The 16,943-nt window shown below is 47.6% G+C and overlaps 1 protein-coding gene across 2 annotated transcripts in view; it reads right to left on the bottom strand.

The window, feature by feature from the left end:
* PTDSS1 (phosphatidylserine synthase 1) overlaps positions 1–16,943 on the bottom strand; it is a 69,422-nt gene that overhangs the window by 36,498 nt on the left and 15,981 nt on the right. For both annotated transcript variants that reach the window (XM_061123720.1, XM_061123721.1), the window contains 2 exons: positions 6,181–6,225; positions 3,410–3,534 (listed from right to left, as the gene is read on the bottom strand). In XM_061123720.1, coding sequence (XP_060979703.1) covers positions 3,410–3,534; positions 6,181–6,225 — 170 coding nt within the window. The remainder of the gene's footprint in view (positions 1–3,409; positions 3,535–6,180; positions 6,226–16,943) is intronic.

A 16,943-nucleotide genomic window follows, 5' to 3' on the forward strand; every position in this document is an offset into this window, starting at 1 on the left:
ATGGGGTCCCAAAGAGTCAGACACGACTGAGCGACTTTCACTTTCAATGTATTACAATGTTTGGTGCATATTTCGCTTTTCTCCTCCCAAGTCATACCTGTGATTTATCAGTTCAGTTCAGTCGCTCAGTCGTGTCTGACTCTTTGCGACCCCATGGACTGCAGCACGCCAGGCCTCCCTGTCCATTACCAACTCCGGGAGCTTGCTCAAGCTCATGTCTGTCAAGTCAGTGATGCCATCCAACCATCTCATCCTCTGTCATCACCTTCTCCTCCTGCCTTTAATCCTTCCCAGCATCAGGGTCTTTTCCAATGAGTCTGTTCTTTGCATCAGGTGGCCAAAGTATTGGAGTTTCAGCTTCAGCATCAGTCCTTCCAATGAACACCCAGGACTGATCTCCTTTAGGATGGACTGGTTGGATCTTCTTGCAGTCCAAGGGACTCTCAAGAGTCTTCTCCAACACCACAGTTCAAAAGCATCAGTTCTTCAGTGCTCAGCTTTCTTTATAGTCCAACTCTCACATCCATACATGACTACTGGGAAAACCATAGTTTTGACTAGATGGACCTTTGTAATTGATAGTGCATCTTACAACTGATGCTGACCCCCTGACCCTATGATCAAGCTTAACATTGTAAGACCCCTAGACACTGTGTGGTCCAGTGTGATACACAGCACCATCTACGAGCAGCCCTGCAATGGAAACCAGCCTGGAATCTGGATCCCATCCAGCTTCTACATCTAACTTCCAGTTTAGAGGAAATACAGGGAGACAGGGGGATGCATTAATGATACCCTGGAAATGCAAGCTGCAAAATCCAGACGTGAGATGCTCCATGGAATAAACAATATAGTGTCTTTCACAAATAAACACTGATGTTAAACCAAAGCATGGAGGGACTGCAGATTAAGAGATACAAGAGCTGCAAAAAAGGCAACATGGGGACCTTGTCTGGATCCTAATTCGAACAAGTCAACCATTAAAAAAAAAAGAAGAAAGAAACCTTTATGAGACAACTGGGGAAAAGATGTGAACACTGCATACTGTTAACTTTAAGCAACTAACAATGGCATTGTGGTCACGTTTTTAAAAATCCATATATTTAGATATTGATGTCTGATAATAATCCAAGATGGAAACGAGAGGGTGGGATGAAACAAGATTAGGCATGTGCTGATAAAATTTTTAAAACTTAACGAAGTTATCTTAAACAATTCTCTAAGAAAAAGAGCTAACAATTAATTTGTTTAATTTGCCTTCTTGTAGATTCTAAGCCCCGAGAGGACAGGGAGTGAGGGGGTCTTTCCCCCACTACCGCCAGCATGGTGTCCAGCACATAGGAAAGGCCCACTGAGTATTTACTAGACAACAGACCGCTGCTCCAGATGACCAGTCTATATATCAGAAGGGCTTGAAAGCTTGTCTGAAGCTTAGATCACATATTTTTGAACAGAATAAATATTTAGGAACATAGCAAACTTTTCAGACAATTACATAAAAGACTGTCTCTCATAAGACTTCAATGACCACCCTCCCAACCCCAAGTTACAATATTAATTTTCAGGGGGAAGGGGTGTCTGCATTTCAACGTGTGGCAGCTGCCATGGAGGAGAGCCTGGTATCAGGATTAGGAACCGGTGGTGGCTGAAGGAATGGGGAGGGCAGAAGGCCCAGGGAACCAGGGACTACAAGCTTCTGTCTTACATAAAGACACTTCTCCTCACCACAGGTCCTAAAACAGGAATGCGTTTCTCTAGAGCCATCCAGGAACAAGTCCTCAGAACTGTAAAAGGTTACTTTAAGGAAGTAAAGAGTGACGAGGAATTAGAGATGGAGAACACTGAGGCCAGGCTAGCACCAGCTGGAATTTCAGAAGCTGAAAACTGCCTCTGGCTTTGCTTTGTTTGCCAAGAAAGAATCAGCCAGTCCTCGGAAGCTAGATTTTAAATGCCAGTGTCAGCTCTTTGGGGGACTGTAATTATTGACATGACAATCGGATGTCCCTGTGATGTTAAGTTCCTAAGGAAGGTGGATGTCAAAATGTTATGAGATTTAATCTCCCCCACCCACTGTGAGAACAAGCCTGACACCTTTGACTCAAGAAACTCATGGCGGGTAATAACTATAACCTGGGATATCCTCCTAGTCTCTGTTTCATAAGACACCTGGGAGTTTCAAACACTTGTTATTGTAACTATATGTTTGAGGTGCTGTCCTAAAGGGAAGGTAGGTTTTGGACCCAGATGGATCTTATTTTAAGCTTCTGTTTCCTCCTTGGTAAAAGGGGGATATGAACATATACACTATACGTAAAGCACTATATATAAAGCACCCAGCTCCGTCTGGCAGAGCGGATAATCCACAATCAGCAACTGCTGTCAACCTCACCCTAACTGTTGTGACCAGCATCATTAGAAGCTGGAAGTCACCCTGTGCCTTTCTCTTCCCTTAGAGGAAGAATCTCAAGACAGACTTTGCTCCTTGAGACCTTCAAATAATTTTTGGCCTTCTTATTTTTGTCTTTAACATGTCCTTTATAAAAGTTAAAGATAAAATCTGGAAATACCATTCCAAGAAGGGTCTGACCAATCTTGATTACACTAGAATGATCACTTTTTAGATTTTTAGCTAACTCCTCTGTACCGCATTCAGGCTTGTTAAACAAGGACCCATCTAAGGCCTAAATGCTGTTCTTCTTTTCTGATTGTCACTAGGTATTTCTTCAACCTGTACTAAATGTCAGGCCTTTTAAAAATTGAAAAAAGAACAGTATTACAGTATAAAGTAATCTCTTCACTAAAAGCCAAAGCACATTAGTCATTTTGGCCAAGAACAAAATTATTTATTGTGGCTTCATAAAAATAATGAATGAAATGGCCTCCCTCATTACAACTTGGCCTCTTCATGGCAAGCAGGTGGGAAGGATCAGAGCATCAGGGCTGGAATCGGGGGGCAGAGGGGCTGCGGGAGACACTGACGGAGCTGAGCTGCCAGCACTGGAGGGCCAGGTGCGTGCAAAGCACCATGTTAGGCCCTCGTTTAGGTCACAGTAAACGTCCAAGAGAAGTACCATGTCACTTTACAGAAAAGGGAACAGGCTACAGGTCCACAGCCCAGGGCCCCATAGCTTACAAGTATCAGGGGCAGAGTTCCCATCTATGACTGACGGTAACATTCACCTCTTCCTACCACCCGCTTTGGGCCAAGAGAGGATTCACATCCCTGGACTGGGTCACTCGTGGATCCAGGCACCACACCAGCCCACCCAGAGACTGGTGCCGAGGTTATCTATGTAGGAAATATGGGAGAAATTTCTACGTAGGACCAATTTAAGATGTGAAGCCAACATTACCTCCTGCACCCAAGGCGTCAACCAGCTTCTCTAACACACAGGGGATAAGTACGTACCATGACGTCTGCTTCCCTCGTGGCATAGCGAAGGTTCGGGTCTAGCCAGTACATCAGGGATTTAACCTGCTCGAAGTTCAGGAAGAGAAGGAACACCAGGAACAGGAAGTAGAGCACGCTGAGCCCTGCAGGGAACAAGAAACACCCTCAGGCCCGGGCAGGGAGCCGGGGTCAGACGGCAAACTCCGATCGCTTATGGCCCCAAGCAGACACCGGTGCTAAAACGTGGGCTGTGGAGACCCGTCGTGTGACAGCAGTTTTCCTTCGATGCGAATTTGACACTCTGTTCTCATCTAGACCGAAGGGTGGAGTAACCCTTCTGAGCAGGGATGCTGACATTGAGAGCTGGAGGGGGTGGACGAGAGGACGCTGCACTCGGGCCGGGAAGGCAGGCAGAGGCGAGCAGGCGGGTTCCTGGCAAGAGGGCCTGCTGTCTGCACGTGGCTGGGAGCTGGCGGAGACGGGAAGGGAGTGAGGCCGCTAGGAAGGGATGGCCAGGGCTCAGGGCTACCGCCAAGACCGCAGACTTGACCTTAAGTCAAAGGAGGAGCCCCTGCTGGGATCCAAATAGGAAAATCAGATGACCTAGGGAACACTTCAGGAGATGGACTCTGGCCACTTGCATGGAGACTGGACTGGAGGCGGGCAAGGAAGGCCTGACAGATGGCCCGGTTTGGGGTTTGAGGGGTGAGAGGTGGTCCAGGATCGCTCATCCCCCCCTTTACACCCCACATTAACCCCTGTGGGCATGATCACATCGTAACTGGTAGCCTAATAATCACCCCACGTCATTTGAAAAAGAAATTCAATAATCTACTGTAAGAAGACAAAAGCCTGCAAAGACATTTTAGAAAGACTTGAGAACCAGCCCCCAATGGCTTTGTGACTTTCCCTCTTCTTTTCGAATCTGCTGGGAAGAAAATGCTTCTGGAGGACATCTAGATGCTGTGATATAAATGACCTTGGACCGCAGCGCCCCATCCAAAGTGGGCTGGCACCGGTCCCCAGGGAGCCGCTCTGGAGGAGAGAGTGTCCCTGGCTGGAATGGAATCCTCCGGAGCGGCTGGCAGACGAGGCCTCTTCTGGTCCTCAGGGCGGGGGGATGGCTGAGAGTACACGGCTGACTCAGTCGTGTATCCAAGGGCCCAGGGTGCATGCGTTTTTAGACACGTCTATAGGATGGCCTTCTAGGTATTATTATGTACCAGCTACTTTTACAGACTTTCACTGCAAACACCTCCCACTCACCTTCTCATTATGACCCTTTTGAAATAATTATTTTGGGATACAAAGAAAGTGTGGACCAGGAGGCTCCGTGAACGCGAGTTCACAGTTGGGCTTCAATGCCAGGCTTTCTAAAATGCCTTCCCCGAAGGCCTGAATATTATAGGCAAAACTCTGTGTGTGCCTGTGTGTGTATTCTGGGAAAGGGTCTATAGTTCTCATCAGGTTATCAAAGGGTTCTAGGACTCCAGGGAAGAAATAAAACTGCTCATTACCTAGAATGGACCATACGAAACTAGAAAAACTAGATGTAGCCATCTAGCTGAAAACGACTCACAACTTTGAAGTGGCCATATTAAGTCCATGAGCTGTAAGTATAATACAACCAGAGCGATCTTGTAAGAAACGGAAATGAGTCATGTACTTACCTGCAAAAAAAAAAAAAACCCTCCCGTTGCATCCCCCAGCCCTTCCCAAGCTCTGTGGTCCCATCTGCACCCGGCTCTGCCTCTTCTGGCCTGACCTGCCTCCCGGCATCTTTGCCTGGATCCTTCTTTGCAGGCAAGTTTCTGCTTAAGTACACTTTCTTCGCGCCTCCCATCACCCCCAAGTGAAAGTGGCTACTTAGTCAACGTCGCTTCTTGTGGTTTTAATAAACTTTCTGCCACCGGGAGACATCTGCTCTGCTCAGATTACTGATTTGTTTCCCAGGGTGCTTGCTACAGCCGCCCTCCCTCCCCGGGGCCCCTCCGCCTGCAGGCTCAGGGCCACAGGAGCCGCCCACTCGGGACGGCTTCTGGGCACACGACCGGGGCTCACCACTGAACTCAGAGAGACTTACTTGTGATCTCTGAAGGGTGAAAAATAAACAGACTTGAGCATAATCTCCATTTTAAGGGTCCCTTCACGTAAGATTACACTTTCTGAACCTTGAATAATTTTTTTGGATGATTACTTAGGTAAGATGAAGCCAAGTCCCAGAGTTTTAAAGATAAGATTTAAATCCACTCAGGTGGTTTTACTCTTTGGACTAGAAGTCAAGTAAACGTCGTAAGAGACCCAACACATATATGTGACGCTCATCACTAAACCGTAGTTGAAATCAGGGCTCTTTGCTAAGAGCTCTCCTTTTCTGAGTTCTCTCCCATTTGCGACACTGGGGAGATTGCTGGGGTTTCGGTCCCTCCTGGATGCTGACGAGGCAAACACGCTCATACGAGGCATGCGAGCTTCACTGGTGAAGAGCAACGTCAGGAGGAACAAGCCACATTCCCTCACATCAGATCCTGTGCGTTAATGGACAGCGGTGTTGGGAGGCTGAGAGGGTGGGAGGGATTGAAACAGTTCATGTGTATGAGAATTTCCGCTGTCACCAGCACTTTATTTTATGGTAAAGCATTTTAATAACGAACTGATACCAGAACACCAAAAAGTAAAAAAGTATTAAGTTTTACAGTAGAGCGGTATGAAAAACTGCCCTAACATAACAGGAAAAAAGATCTGTTGAGAGTAGAATGGATTTTGAAACTGACTAATGTGTAACTTACCAAAGACCATTCGCCACAAGGCCGGATGAGGCCGGGTAAACGGACCTGCGGAGATAACATTACAAGGTCAGAAAGGACTGCCTTCAAACCAAGACCAAAATAAAGACAGCGCTGCTGATTTCCACAGAGATAAGGGGTTAAAAAACCTCTCTACTGTCAAAACTTTTTCTCTAGGAAAATTCTGGGAGGTCAAAGTCTAGGTTGAAAGCTTTTATCTACATTGTAACAACTGTCCCCACAATTGTAACAGGCATGATCACAACAGACGCTTTTTTTTTTCTTTTTCTTAAAGCTTTGTCTTCAGAATCAGATGATAACTTCCCATGGACACAATGACAGTGAGTAGGTCACTAGACCAGCCTTTTACTGCATGTAATACTCACTGGATCTTAACAATAAACCTCACGCTTTGTTCTGGACATCCTGTGTGTGTGTGTGTGAGAGAGAGAGACAGACAGACAGATGGAATCGTGTGTGTGTCAGACAGACAGACAGGACCGTGATGGACCAACAATAAAAGAAACGCTGTGCTTGGCAAACAAGTGAGATGGGGAGTGACACTGAGAGCAAAGCCTTGGAGCCGGGGACATGCTGGTGCGGGGGCCTCTGATCATGACCCCTGGTAACAAAATACCTCTGACCAGTTCAGATACGCAGATACCAGATTTCACAAAAGGGAAGCCAAAATTTCACAGGATGAAACTTACTACATGTGATATAACAATATGTTGCCTTCTATTTTATCTCATTAAAAAGAAAAAAAAAAGTAACAGGAGATGAATGCAAGTAATCTGGGCCTTGATCCACTAAACTGAGTGACCACTAACTGAAGGGTTACAGCTGGCAAATACTGATCACTGTCCTAGAGGGCCCCTGACCTATTTTGGGGCTGCCCAGGCCTTCCTGCACTTGGAGGATTTCCAGCGGTGTGATCCCTTATCTCCAGGAGACAGGCCAGAACTTGCAGCCCAGCTTTCTTCATAACTGGGTCCCGATCCTACAGCTGCATCTGTGCTAGGGAACATCAGGGGCTGCGGACAGTGGAGAGAAGTGTACAGAGTGCTCCTCTCCCTCCTCGGCCCCGTGATCCTGGCTGGCAGGGACACTGGTGGGGGGCGGCACCCCTCGCACGGGTGACCCTGGGGCAGTTCCATTTAGCAGGCACTGCAGATGTGACAGTGGGACAGACTCTGGTCAAGGCACACTCACAGACCAGGTCTGGGTGATGCGCCAGCTCAGAGGTTAGCTGGCGGCGGGAGGGGCGGCTGGTTTCCGAGCCCTCCCAGGATTCCTCCAGCCAGTTAACATCTGAGAACAGGCTCTTGCATCAGCAGAGTCAGCTTCTGTTGCTTGTGACCTGGAATCCTCCCTGAAGCGAACATTACATTGTAATTTTTATTCTGTAACTCATTCCAAATGGCCTATTTCTTCTTAAAAAAGGCTACACTGAAACATATTCTAACTGCTTTCTTTGGATGAGCCACATTCATATGAGGAATACTGATTCAGATTCTGGGTTTATATGTTCAGAGTTCAGAAGTTAAGATTGTGGGGGACTCTGCTTTATCCAAATGAATATGGTGTCTGAGTTTTGGATGGCAAGCGCGAGAGCTCAGATACTGAGGAATTTGAAAGTTAACCTCTGATTTCTGAGTTCTGACAGCAAAGATTCGGACTACAAGGGATACCTGTATTCTTTTTAATCAGCTGCTTTTTTCCTCAGAAAAGGCAAAGTGAAGCACAGAAGCTAGAATCCCCTTCCAGGTAACACAACCTGGTTAACTTTCTTTGCAAATTACCAGAAAATTGATGGTTATATTTGTCATCTTTTAAGTTAATTTTCTCTTCCAAATGCTCTTCTTCACGGATGCTAGGTAATAGCTTCGCTTGTCACCAGCAATGACTTGTCTTTCAGTAGCAGTCTGGCTTGCAAGCGTTACTCCATCCAAACTACTGAATTAACCTTTCAGAGAGAACAGGGGACCGCAGCTTTCTCTATGATTTCCTTTCACAAGGTGAACTCTGAAACTCCAAGATCTATTATTTGGCTTGCAACAGAATTCCATGCCTGATCGATACTTTAAAACCACATAGTGTTCTTCTCAAGAGCACTCCTGATTCTAATAGTTTCAGCAGTGCTTTCCTTTAACCCTTACTGGGTAGCAGGCTGGGGGACGAGACACACTACGCCTTAGTCCTCCTGGCAGATGATGTGAGGACCACCATCTTTCCCTTTCTACAGATAAAGGCATCAGGGCATAAGGAACTCACGGCCATACCTCTCCAGGACTCCACTTCAGGTCTGGAGAACCCACAGTACTTTTCCATCAACTGCCAGGACTGGGCCAGCTCGGGAGACCGGGGCCGGGGAGGGGCACAGCGTGGAGGGTCTGAGCCAGGACTGTCTCGGGGCCGGGAGAGGGGCAGAGAGAAACAAGCTAGTGATGGAGCTTAGTGCTGTGGTGATGTGGAACTGAGAAGGTCTGGAAAGATGGGAAGGATGAGAGAGAGGGCAGGGAACTGATACAAGAGCCTGCACTGACCAACAGAAAGGCCTCCAAAGTCATCATTGGCCTGTGGTTACTTTAAGAGCGGCCTTCTGAAAGGAGAACTTAGCCCCTTCTTCTAGCTAACCCTAAGCAGGGCCATTTCAGAGTAAATAAGAGGACAGGGTGGTTGAGGAATGTGGGGCTGATGGGGCCTTAAGCTCTCTGCAACCCAATGTGCAACTGCTTCAGCTCAAGACTTATGTCTCTCTGTCCGGCTGTCATTCCTGAGACAGACATGTCCCAAGGCCTGGAGAGAGAATGTCCATCTTACGGCACTGCAATTTGGTTTTTAAAAGCCTTATCTTGATTTATGACTATGGAATTTTTCCCTCTTTTCTCCAACATCCCACATATATACCATAATATTACATCAAAAATGTTTCTCATAAAATACGATTTTTAAAACTGCCCTTTCTGCCTTGCATTTGATCTCAGGAAGACTTCAGAAATCCGATGCGGGGGTTTCAGAAGAGACAGTGGAGCCCCAGGGAGCTCTGCCCTGAACTGGGTGGGCGGGAACAGAGTACCAGGGCCTTTTACCTACAAAAGGTGAGCTCTAAGGCCAGCCTGGAATGTTAGGTGACCTTTCAGGAGCTAACTTTAAACCCAGTCCAGGCCTTATTCCAGTTGTCTAATCCCCCCTCTTCTTTCTAAGAAGAAACTCTGAATGCTTTCGTGTAGTATTTTCAGAAGTAGACGCCAGCCGTATTACTCACAAACAGTCTCTTCACCATCAGAGACAATAATATTGCTAAAAATACTGTTTTGCCTTCTAAAAGATGGAAGATAAGGCTGGCGGTTTCCTATAGGATGAGCCTTGATACTTACATTCACTGGTGTTCATGCAAACTTGGCTACGCCAATCAAGTCACTTCTAAAACCACGCCTCCTATAGCATCCACCTGCCCACGCGGGCAGAGCCATCCTGGACTATTTACCTCATCCCAATGCCTGCCCACAGATCTTACTCCCCCGCAAACTATTTTCTCGGTGGTCTTCCTCTGCCCAGTGTTACAGCCAGGACACCAGCAGGGGTGGTCCATCTCATGGGGCGGGGGGTGGGGGGGTTGGGCAGGACTTTTTATCTATACTTTATTTTTGATTTCGTAAAAGCTGCCTGGAAAAGTCTGGGTCCTCAGTTCAATTATACAGGAGAGACGGGGCAGACGTCTCAGGGTGGTGATGGAGAAACCAGCGCTGGTTTGATTTACGAAGGTGGTTTTCATACAAGACACATTATGAAAAACTACATGTTTTACTTTCTTATCAGTCCCTATGACTGGAATACCTCATTTTCAATCAGATATTAAGAGCCAGTTTGATTTCAAAAGAAAACAGAAATCAAACGTCTTTGCTAGCAGAGAGCACGCATTTAAAACACTTCCTCGGAAATCAAAACATAAGATCACAGCCTGAATTGCCAGCAACCTATGGTCACATCCACGAACATATGAGCTAAAAGAACCAACCCTAGGGAGAGAGACTCCTTTTAACCCAAGTCAGAAGCGGCCTCTCTGGCAGCAGCAGGACTGTGCTTGGGAGCCTCGCAGTCTGCCTCTTCCCTTTATTATCTTGTTTTCAGCTTTATCGGGTGTAATTGACAAAAGAAACTGCAAGATATTTGATTAGTACTAGTTGAAAGTTGAAATTCCTCTAGGAAAAACCTAGAAAAGGCAAATAAAACGATCTCTCAGCAAATTTCAAACCTAAGAGAGAATTTTTCTATCAAAAAAAAAAAAAGTCGTGGGGCAGGAGACAGAGAATGGGGGGAGATAATATTTTTTTCTTCTTTTAATTTAGGAGACAGTGAACCTTCTGGATCATCTTCATGCCTCAGGGAGATGTGATTCACACTATCTAAGCTCAGAGAAATCAGATGAGGACAAATAGAAGGGTAAACTCGGAAAAATCAAGACATCCTAGAGATCTCACCCTCTTCAAAATAACCTGAAGAAAAGCTGAACGGTGCTCCTCTTGCAGAAGAGGAGAGGACAAAAGAAGGCTAATTCTGTGAACTTCTTTCCTGACAGATTCATTACTTAATGCAACATGTATTTGTTGAGAAGACCACCGTGGGCTGGGCAATGGGGGCCCAGGATAAGGACGGGGTGGCTGGGGTCGGGTGGGCTAGAAGGGGAGGAACCGTAAAGGAGGCCCTCCGAAGTTGGAAAGGCACACAGAAGTCACCTGTTGAAAGAAATTTCACAGCCAGCTGGAGATGCAGCGGGTTTCTAAATTTCACTCCAGTGACCGTGACGCAGTTATAATTACACTCCAATGACACAGTGGCATAGTTAAAAATACACTTACATGGGAGGGCCAGTTGCTCTAAGGAGGTGGAGGTGGCATTTAAAATATTTTCTTCAAGGGAACCAGAAGAAAGAGAATGGGAGAGAAGGTGACAGGAAAGAAGCGGGTGTAGGTAACAGACCCTCCCCCTCCCAGGTCTCCCCCTGGGGTCTCTCTCCTTATGCGTTTATCGGATGGAAGGAACTCTGGAACCCACCCCATCACTCACTCTGTCGACTGTCAAATGAAAAAGTCTGCTTGAGTCTCCTCCACTCCTCCTCCATGTAACCCAGCAGTAAATTCTAAGCTGATGGAGGTAATCCTGGTTCTCTTCCACTCTTCCAGTCAGTGGAGATCTACTGGAGATCTATGAATGTGCCTGGGAGGTCCTCCAGCCTCTAAACGCCTGTCCGCAGCAGAGGTGGCATAGGGCCTACGCCTAACCAAAGAGGAGGGAGGGCATGCATGCTGCGGGTTTCTAGAAAAGGCCTCTTCACTCGTAAAAAGGTGCAGGGGAAGACGGAGCCTCCTCTGCTGCTGGACACCGTCCACGGCCGCACATCAGCAGGGCTGCAGCTCTCCCAAAGCCACGAGGGCAGCAGAGCTCAGTCCCGATGAAGCGGGTGGAGCAGAGACAGGTAGACAGCCCAGGTCTTCACGTGTCACTGAGCTGCTCAATTAGACGCCCCTGAACCAACTCTCTCTCAGAACCTCCCGTGGATGCAAGAAAGCAAACGTTTTATTTATTCTTTAAAGCCACTTTGAAAGAGGTTTCCTATTATTTGTGGCCAAAAGCACACCGACTGTTATAGACCTTATGGAGAAAGTCAAGGGTCTTTGTTACCTAGACTCTGTACCAAAAGAACCACAGGGCCCCCTCCTGTAGGAGCGGGCTGGTCCTAGCACGCAGAGAGCATACGTGAACGTGATCACACTCACGAGACATATGGAGAGCACCAAATGCAGGCTTCTGCGTAAACGTTTAGGGCAACCTTTACTAGGTCAAGGAGAAATGCACTTGAATCTGCCAAAGCAGAGCCATTCTGGGAATGCCATCTACTGTGGGCACTTCCCCAAAACTGCCTTTCAAGGAGAAGGCAGACGCTGGGCTCCGTTCCTCCCATTCACTCCAATACTTAATTCGAGAATCTGCGCCAAGGGTGGGGACAGTGCAAGACAAGGTGGCAAGACTGGAATGGGAAGAGGCGTGTCCATCCCACTCAGAGAACCATCCACCCAGCGGAACGGCTCCCGCAAAGGGTGGCGTCTGAATGCCAGCTGGGAGAGGGGCCAGTCACATGCCCGGGGGGGACCCTTTCCCAGAGGGCCGGCCAGGTCCCCGCCTGCATGAACTCCATGTCACCCCCCCGATTCAAAAAATAATGTTCAAGGACAGCATTCTTTAACGTGGAAACTTAAGCTTTTACTGATCTGATGTACAGTAACTGGCTCTTTAGACAACAAGGCAGACACAGTGGGCTCGCTCAGTACACGTGGCTGGGAGACAGTCCCTTCAAGCATGGCTTCCCTGATATCCTAACCCTTCCTGCACAGAAGGCTGAAGGTCTCTGTCCTTTTTGTGGGCAAAGGGTCTGGTCAATCTGGGGGCTGACATCTGTGGGCACCAGAGGAGGAAAGGCACAGCCTCCCCCCTGCAGATGTGGAGTCCAAGCACCCCAGATACAGGCCAACTGAGGCCCTGAGACTGCGCTCCTGGGAGAAAGAGCCAGAGACTGGCAGAGAGACAGAGAAACGCACAGGAGACAGAGACGAGGCACCTCACGATCGGCCTAGCCTGAGACGAGACCAGGGCTCTGCTGAGTCCGGGACCGTGCAGGGCTGGGCCCTAATCCCAGGCCGGCAGCAGCTGCTAAGGGTGATCCAGGAGTGACTGGCCGGCCTTGGGATCAGCTGTAAACCAAGCAGGACTCTGCGGGTCCTCCCTGCTTTGCATGTTATCACCAAGTCAGGGCAGGCAGGGAAAGCATGAAAACAAACAGCTTTTATCTTTCCAAAAGGTAAAACAAAAGCCCAGTCCCACCATGAGAGATTGAGCCAGTTACGTGCACATTGAAGATGACAGGTCTCCACGAGGGAAGAGAAAATCAGCAGAAATCATGCGAAATGTCACATCCGACAGACGCAATCCCCACCGTTCAGGGCTTTGGGGATCTTGGGGAAAGCACCACAGCCCCAGTGCCTGCTGGAGTCCCCCAGCAGGGAAGGCGGTAAAATCACAGCTACGGCGGGCTGAGTCTGGGAATCCCTAAACTTCTAGTACGGCTCTTAGAATTAGCAAGCCTAATTTTTTTTCAAAAAGCAGAAAAGAAACCTTCGAAGCTGAGAAGAAACAGGCAAGAATGAACACCCAGCCAAGGAAAACAGGAGGCTGGAAGGACACACACATCTCTGGATTGATTAGTTTCCTGCGTACATACTATGTTCTCATTGACTGGTCTAAAATAAAAATTAAAAGAAAAAAAAAAAAGATGGTGGGGGACAAATGAGATAAGAAACAAGAAGAGAGGGATCAACAGTGGCCCTGGCATCAAATGATGGCCGGGAAGTAGGCCACCGACCTACACAGGACACAGCAGGCCGGGGCTGAGGGGGAGACAGGGACCACCAGGTGAACTGTCACCTACTCCCCCTTCCTCGGGGCTCAGGCAGCCGCAGGCCTTGTGTTGGCAGCAAACCTGAGATGCAGTTTACCATCTACTCTGGGCTACATTCTTAGGCCACCTCTGTAAGGCCAGGTTCCAGAGCTCAGGGGGACCACCACTGTCTAGAAAATGCTCGATGCCTTAAGTGGCCACTTAAGCTGCACAACGGCACAGCGCCCTTGAAAGACCGGATGGGCTCCATGAAGTCCAACCTGTCCCTAAACCTAAAATCTTGATATGTTGTGTGCTGGGGCTCACATGCGTGCTGAGTCATTTCAGTCATGTCCGACTCTTTGTGACCCTTTGGACTGCAGCCCACCTGGTCCCTCTGTCCATGGGGATTCTCCAGGCAAGAATACTGATGTGGGTTGCCAGGACCTCTTCCAGGGGATCTTCTCAACCCAGGGATCAAATTTGAGTCTCTTGTGTCTCCTGCATTGCAGGCAGGTTCCTTACCACTAGCGCCGCCTGTGAAGCCCTTGTGTTTTGGAAGCGGGAGGAAGAAAGTAAGACAAATAACCTGAAAAGCTTGTTCAACACTGGGGACGTTTCCTACAACGTGAATGTCATAGCTAGGCCAATCCCTCTTCATTCCATGACCTCTCTGTATCTTGAACATCTCTTCATACTGCAATCACTGTGTATTATAAGAACTTTCACCACCAAGGAAAGCCCAAATTATGTTTGGTCATTATCTGCATAAGGTATGCAGGTGCTGTAGATGGAAGGTTTGCATCCCCTCAAATTCACATGGTGAAATTCTAACCCTGAAGGTGAAGACAGTTGGACTTCCTGGATCCTCCAGGCCCAAACCACAGAGCTACTTGACTGTGAATGTTTGCTATCCTTTAAACCTAGGAAAAAGGACCCCACGGTAGCTCAGAGATCATCTGTCCACTTCCATGACAGGGCCATGGCAGGGACAGGAGCAGGACAGCCTCACCTTAGTTTCCAAGGGCAAGACCGATGCCCAGCAGAGCCGGGGAGAAGAGTGTACTGGAGTCTCGGGGATTCAACCCTCACTGGGCAAGCTATGGGGGCAGACCGCTGCTCCTGGGGGTCTGGAAGGCGGAGCATCAAGTCCAGGAGGCTTATTCTTAAACCCTGAGATCTCACAGAGTTTGCCTTCCTAAGTTTTGGCCTAGAACTTGTCACCCCTTCCTTCTTTCCAGTCTCTTCTTTTGGGAATAGCAATGTCTGCTCTGTGCCTGGCTGGCTCTTGCATTCCGCAAGCACAGAGCTTGCTTGGTTTCACAGGCTCACAGCTGTCAGGATGAAATCTTCTGTTTAAGCTGCTCAGTCTGTGGTATTCTATCACGGCAGCCTACTCTAAGACACAGGTTTTCATATCTTGAAAGCTTTTCACTAAAAACATAAAAATAAAAGTAAAAATCTAAAAGCTTGAGGGGGTTGGAGAACTAAACTCAGCTGCCAAATAACTTGGTCATCTAGAATAATCCACTCCCCGAAGGATTCAGAATCATGGTTTTACTGGTTAGATTATTACTCTACCAGCAGAACCCACAAAATTATAGAACAGAGAATTCCTTGGTGGTCCAGGGGCTAAGATTCCGCGGTTCCAGTGCCGAGGGCCCAGGTTCAATCTCTGGTCAGGGAACTAGATTCCCACATGTCGAAACTAAGAGTTTGAAAGGTACAACTAAAGATGCTGCAAGCCACAACTAAGACCCAGCACAGACAAATAAATATTAAAAAAAAAAAAGAAAAAGAAAAATGCTCATTAAAAAAAATAATAATACAGAACAAAATTCCAGTGCCAACATTGTGGGAAAACCTGAAAGACTTGCCATGTATAATGCAGCCAGTCCCCTACATATGGACCTTCAAGTTGTAAACATTCAAAGATGTGAACGTGCATTTGTGTGTCCAATCACGTAAGTGAGTTCACGTGTCTGGTGTACACCCTCATGTGCATGCATGCTCTACGAGTGGCTATGCTTTGGTGTCCTTTACCGTATAGTACTCCACGGAGTGGGCTTCCCTCACAGCTCAGCTGGTAAAGAATTCGCCTGCAATGCAGGAGTCCCCGGTTCAATTCCTGAGTGGGGAAGATCCGCTGCAGAAGGGATAGGCTATCCACTCCAGTATCCTTGGGCTTCCCTGGTGGCTCAGGTGGTAAAGAATCCGCCTGCAATGTGGAGGACCGTGGTTCGATCCCTGGGTTGGGAAGATCCCCTGGAGAAGGGATAGGCTACTCACTCCAGTCTTCTGGCCTGGAGAATTCCATGGACTATACAGTCCATGGGGTTGCAAAGAGTCAGACACGACTGAGCAATTTTCACTTTCACTTTTCTTTCACTTTCACTGTATAGAGTACAGTGGTACAGTATCTTTATTTCAAGCCCAAGGTGTCCAGAAGCAAGTGTGAAAGCAGCCATGGTATAGCTGGTATGACTGTACTTTTCAGGCTTCCTTGGTGGCTCAGATGATAAAGAATTTGCCTATAATGGGGGAAAACCAGGTTCAATCCCTGGGTCAGGAAGATCCCCTGGAGAAGGGCGTGGCAACCCACTCCAGAATTCTTGCCTGGAGAATTCCATGGACAGAGGAGCCTGGAGAGCTATAAAGTTCATGCGATCGCAAAGGGTTGGACACGATTGAGCAGCTAACACTCTGTACTTTTCAAAGTACTGTACTCTGAGACTAACAACGCTTTATCTTTTGGGTTTGTTTTTCTTAATATGCTATTTGTGTGAAAAGTATTATAAATCTATTATAGCAATGTACTATGTAGCCGAATGTATTAGTTGGGTACCTAGCGTTGTTGAATTTATGAACAAACTGGACTTACGAATGCACTCTGGAACAGAACTCGTGAGTATGCAGGGGACTTTCCTGAGTACTGTGATCTATAAGAAGCAAGTATTTGATCTTTGTCCCCTTTCTGGAACTGAGTTCTAAACTCCTGGAATTTCCTAAGTGATAAGAGTCTTTTGTTACATTAATAAAGTGGCTTAGGAAGGAGGTCCTGGAGCCCACAAGGTGATTAGAGATAGGAACCCTCAGCCGCCCCCCCTGACCTCTGGGGATGGGGGAGGGCCTGGCGGGCAAATCAATTGCCCATGGCCAAAGATTTAATCTGTCATCACCAATGTGATGAAACTTCCATTGAACCTGAAAGGATAGAGCTCAGAAAGCTTCTGGATTGGTGAGCACATGGAGGTCTGGTGGGAATGGCACCCCGAGAAGCATGGAAGGGTCTCCTTCCTTCCCACCAAGCATCTCTGCATCTGGCTGTTGA

This window comes from Dama dama, chromosome 21 (genome assembly GCF_033118175.1).
Source record: "Dama dama isolate Ldn47 chromosome 21, ASM3311817v1, whole genome shotgun sequence".
Classification (NCBI taxonomy): Eukaryota; Metazoa; Chordata; class Mammalia; order Artiodactyla; family Cervidae; genus Dama; species Dama dama.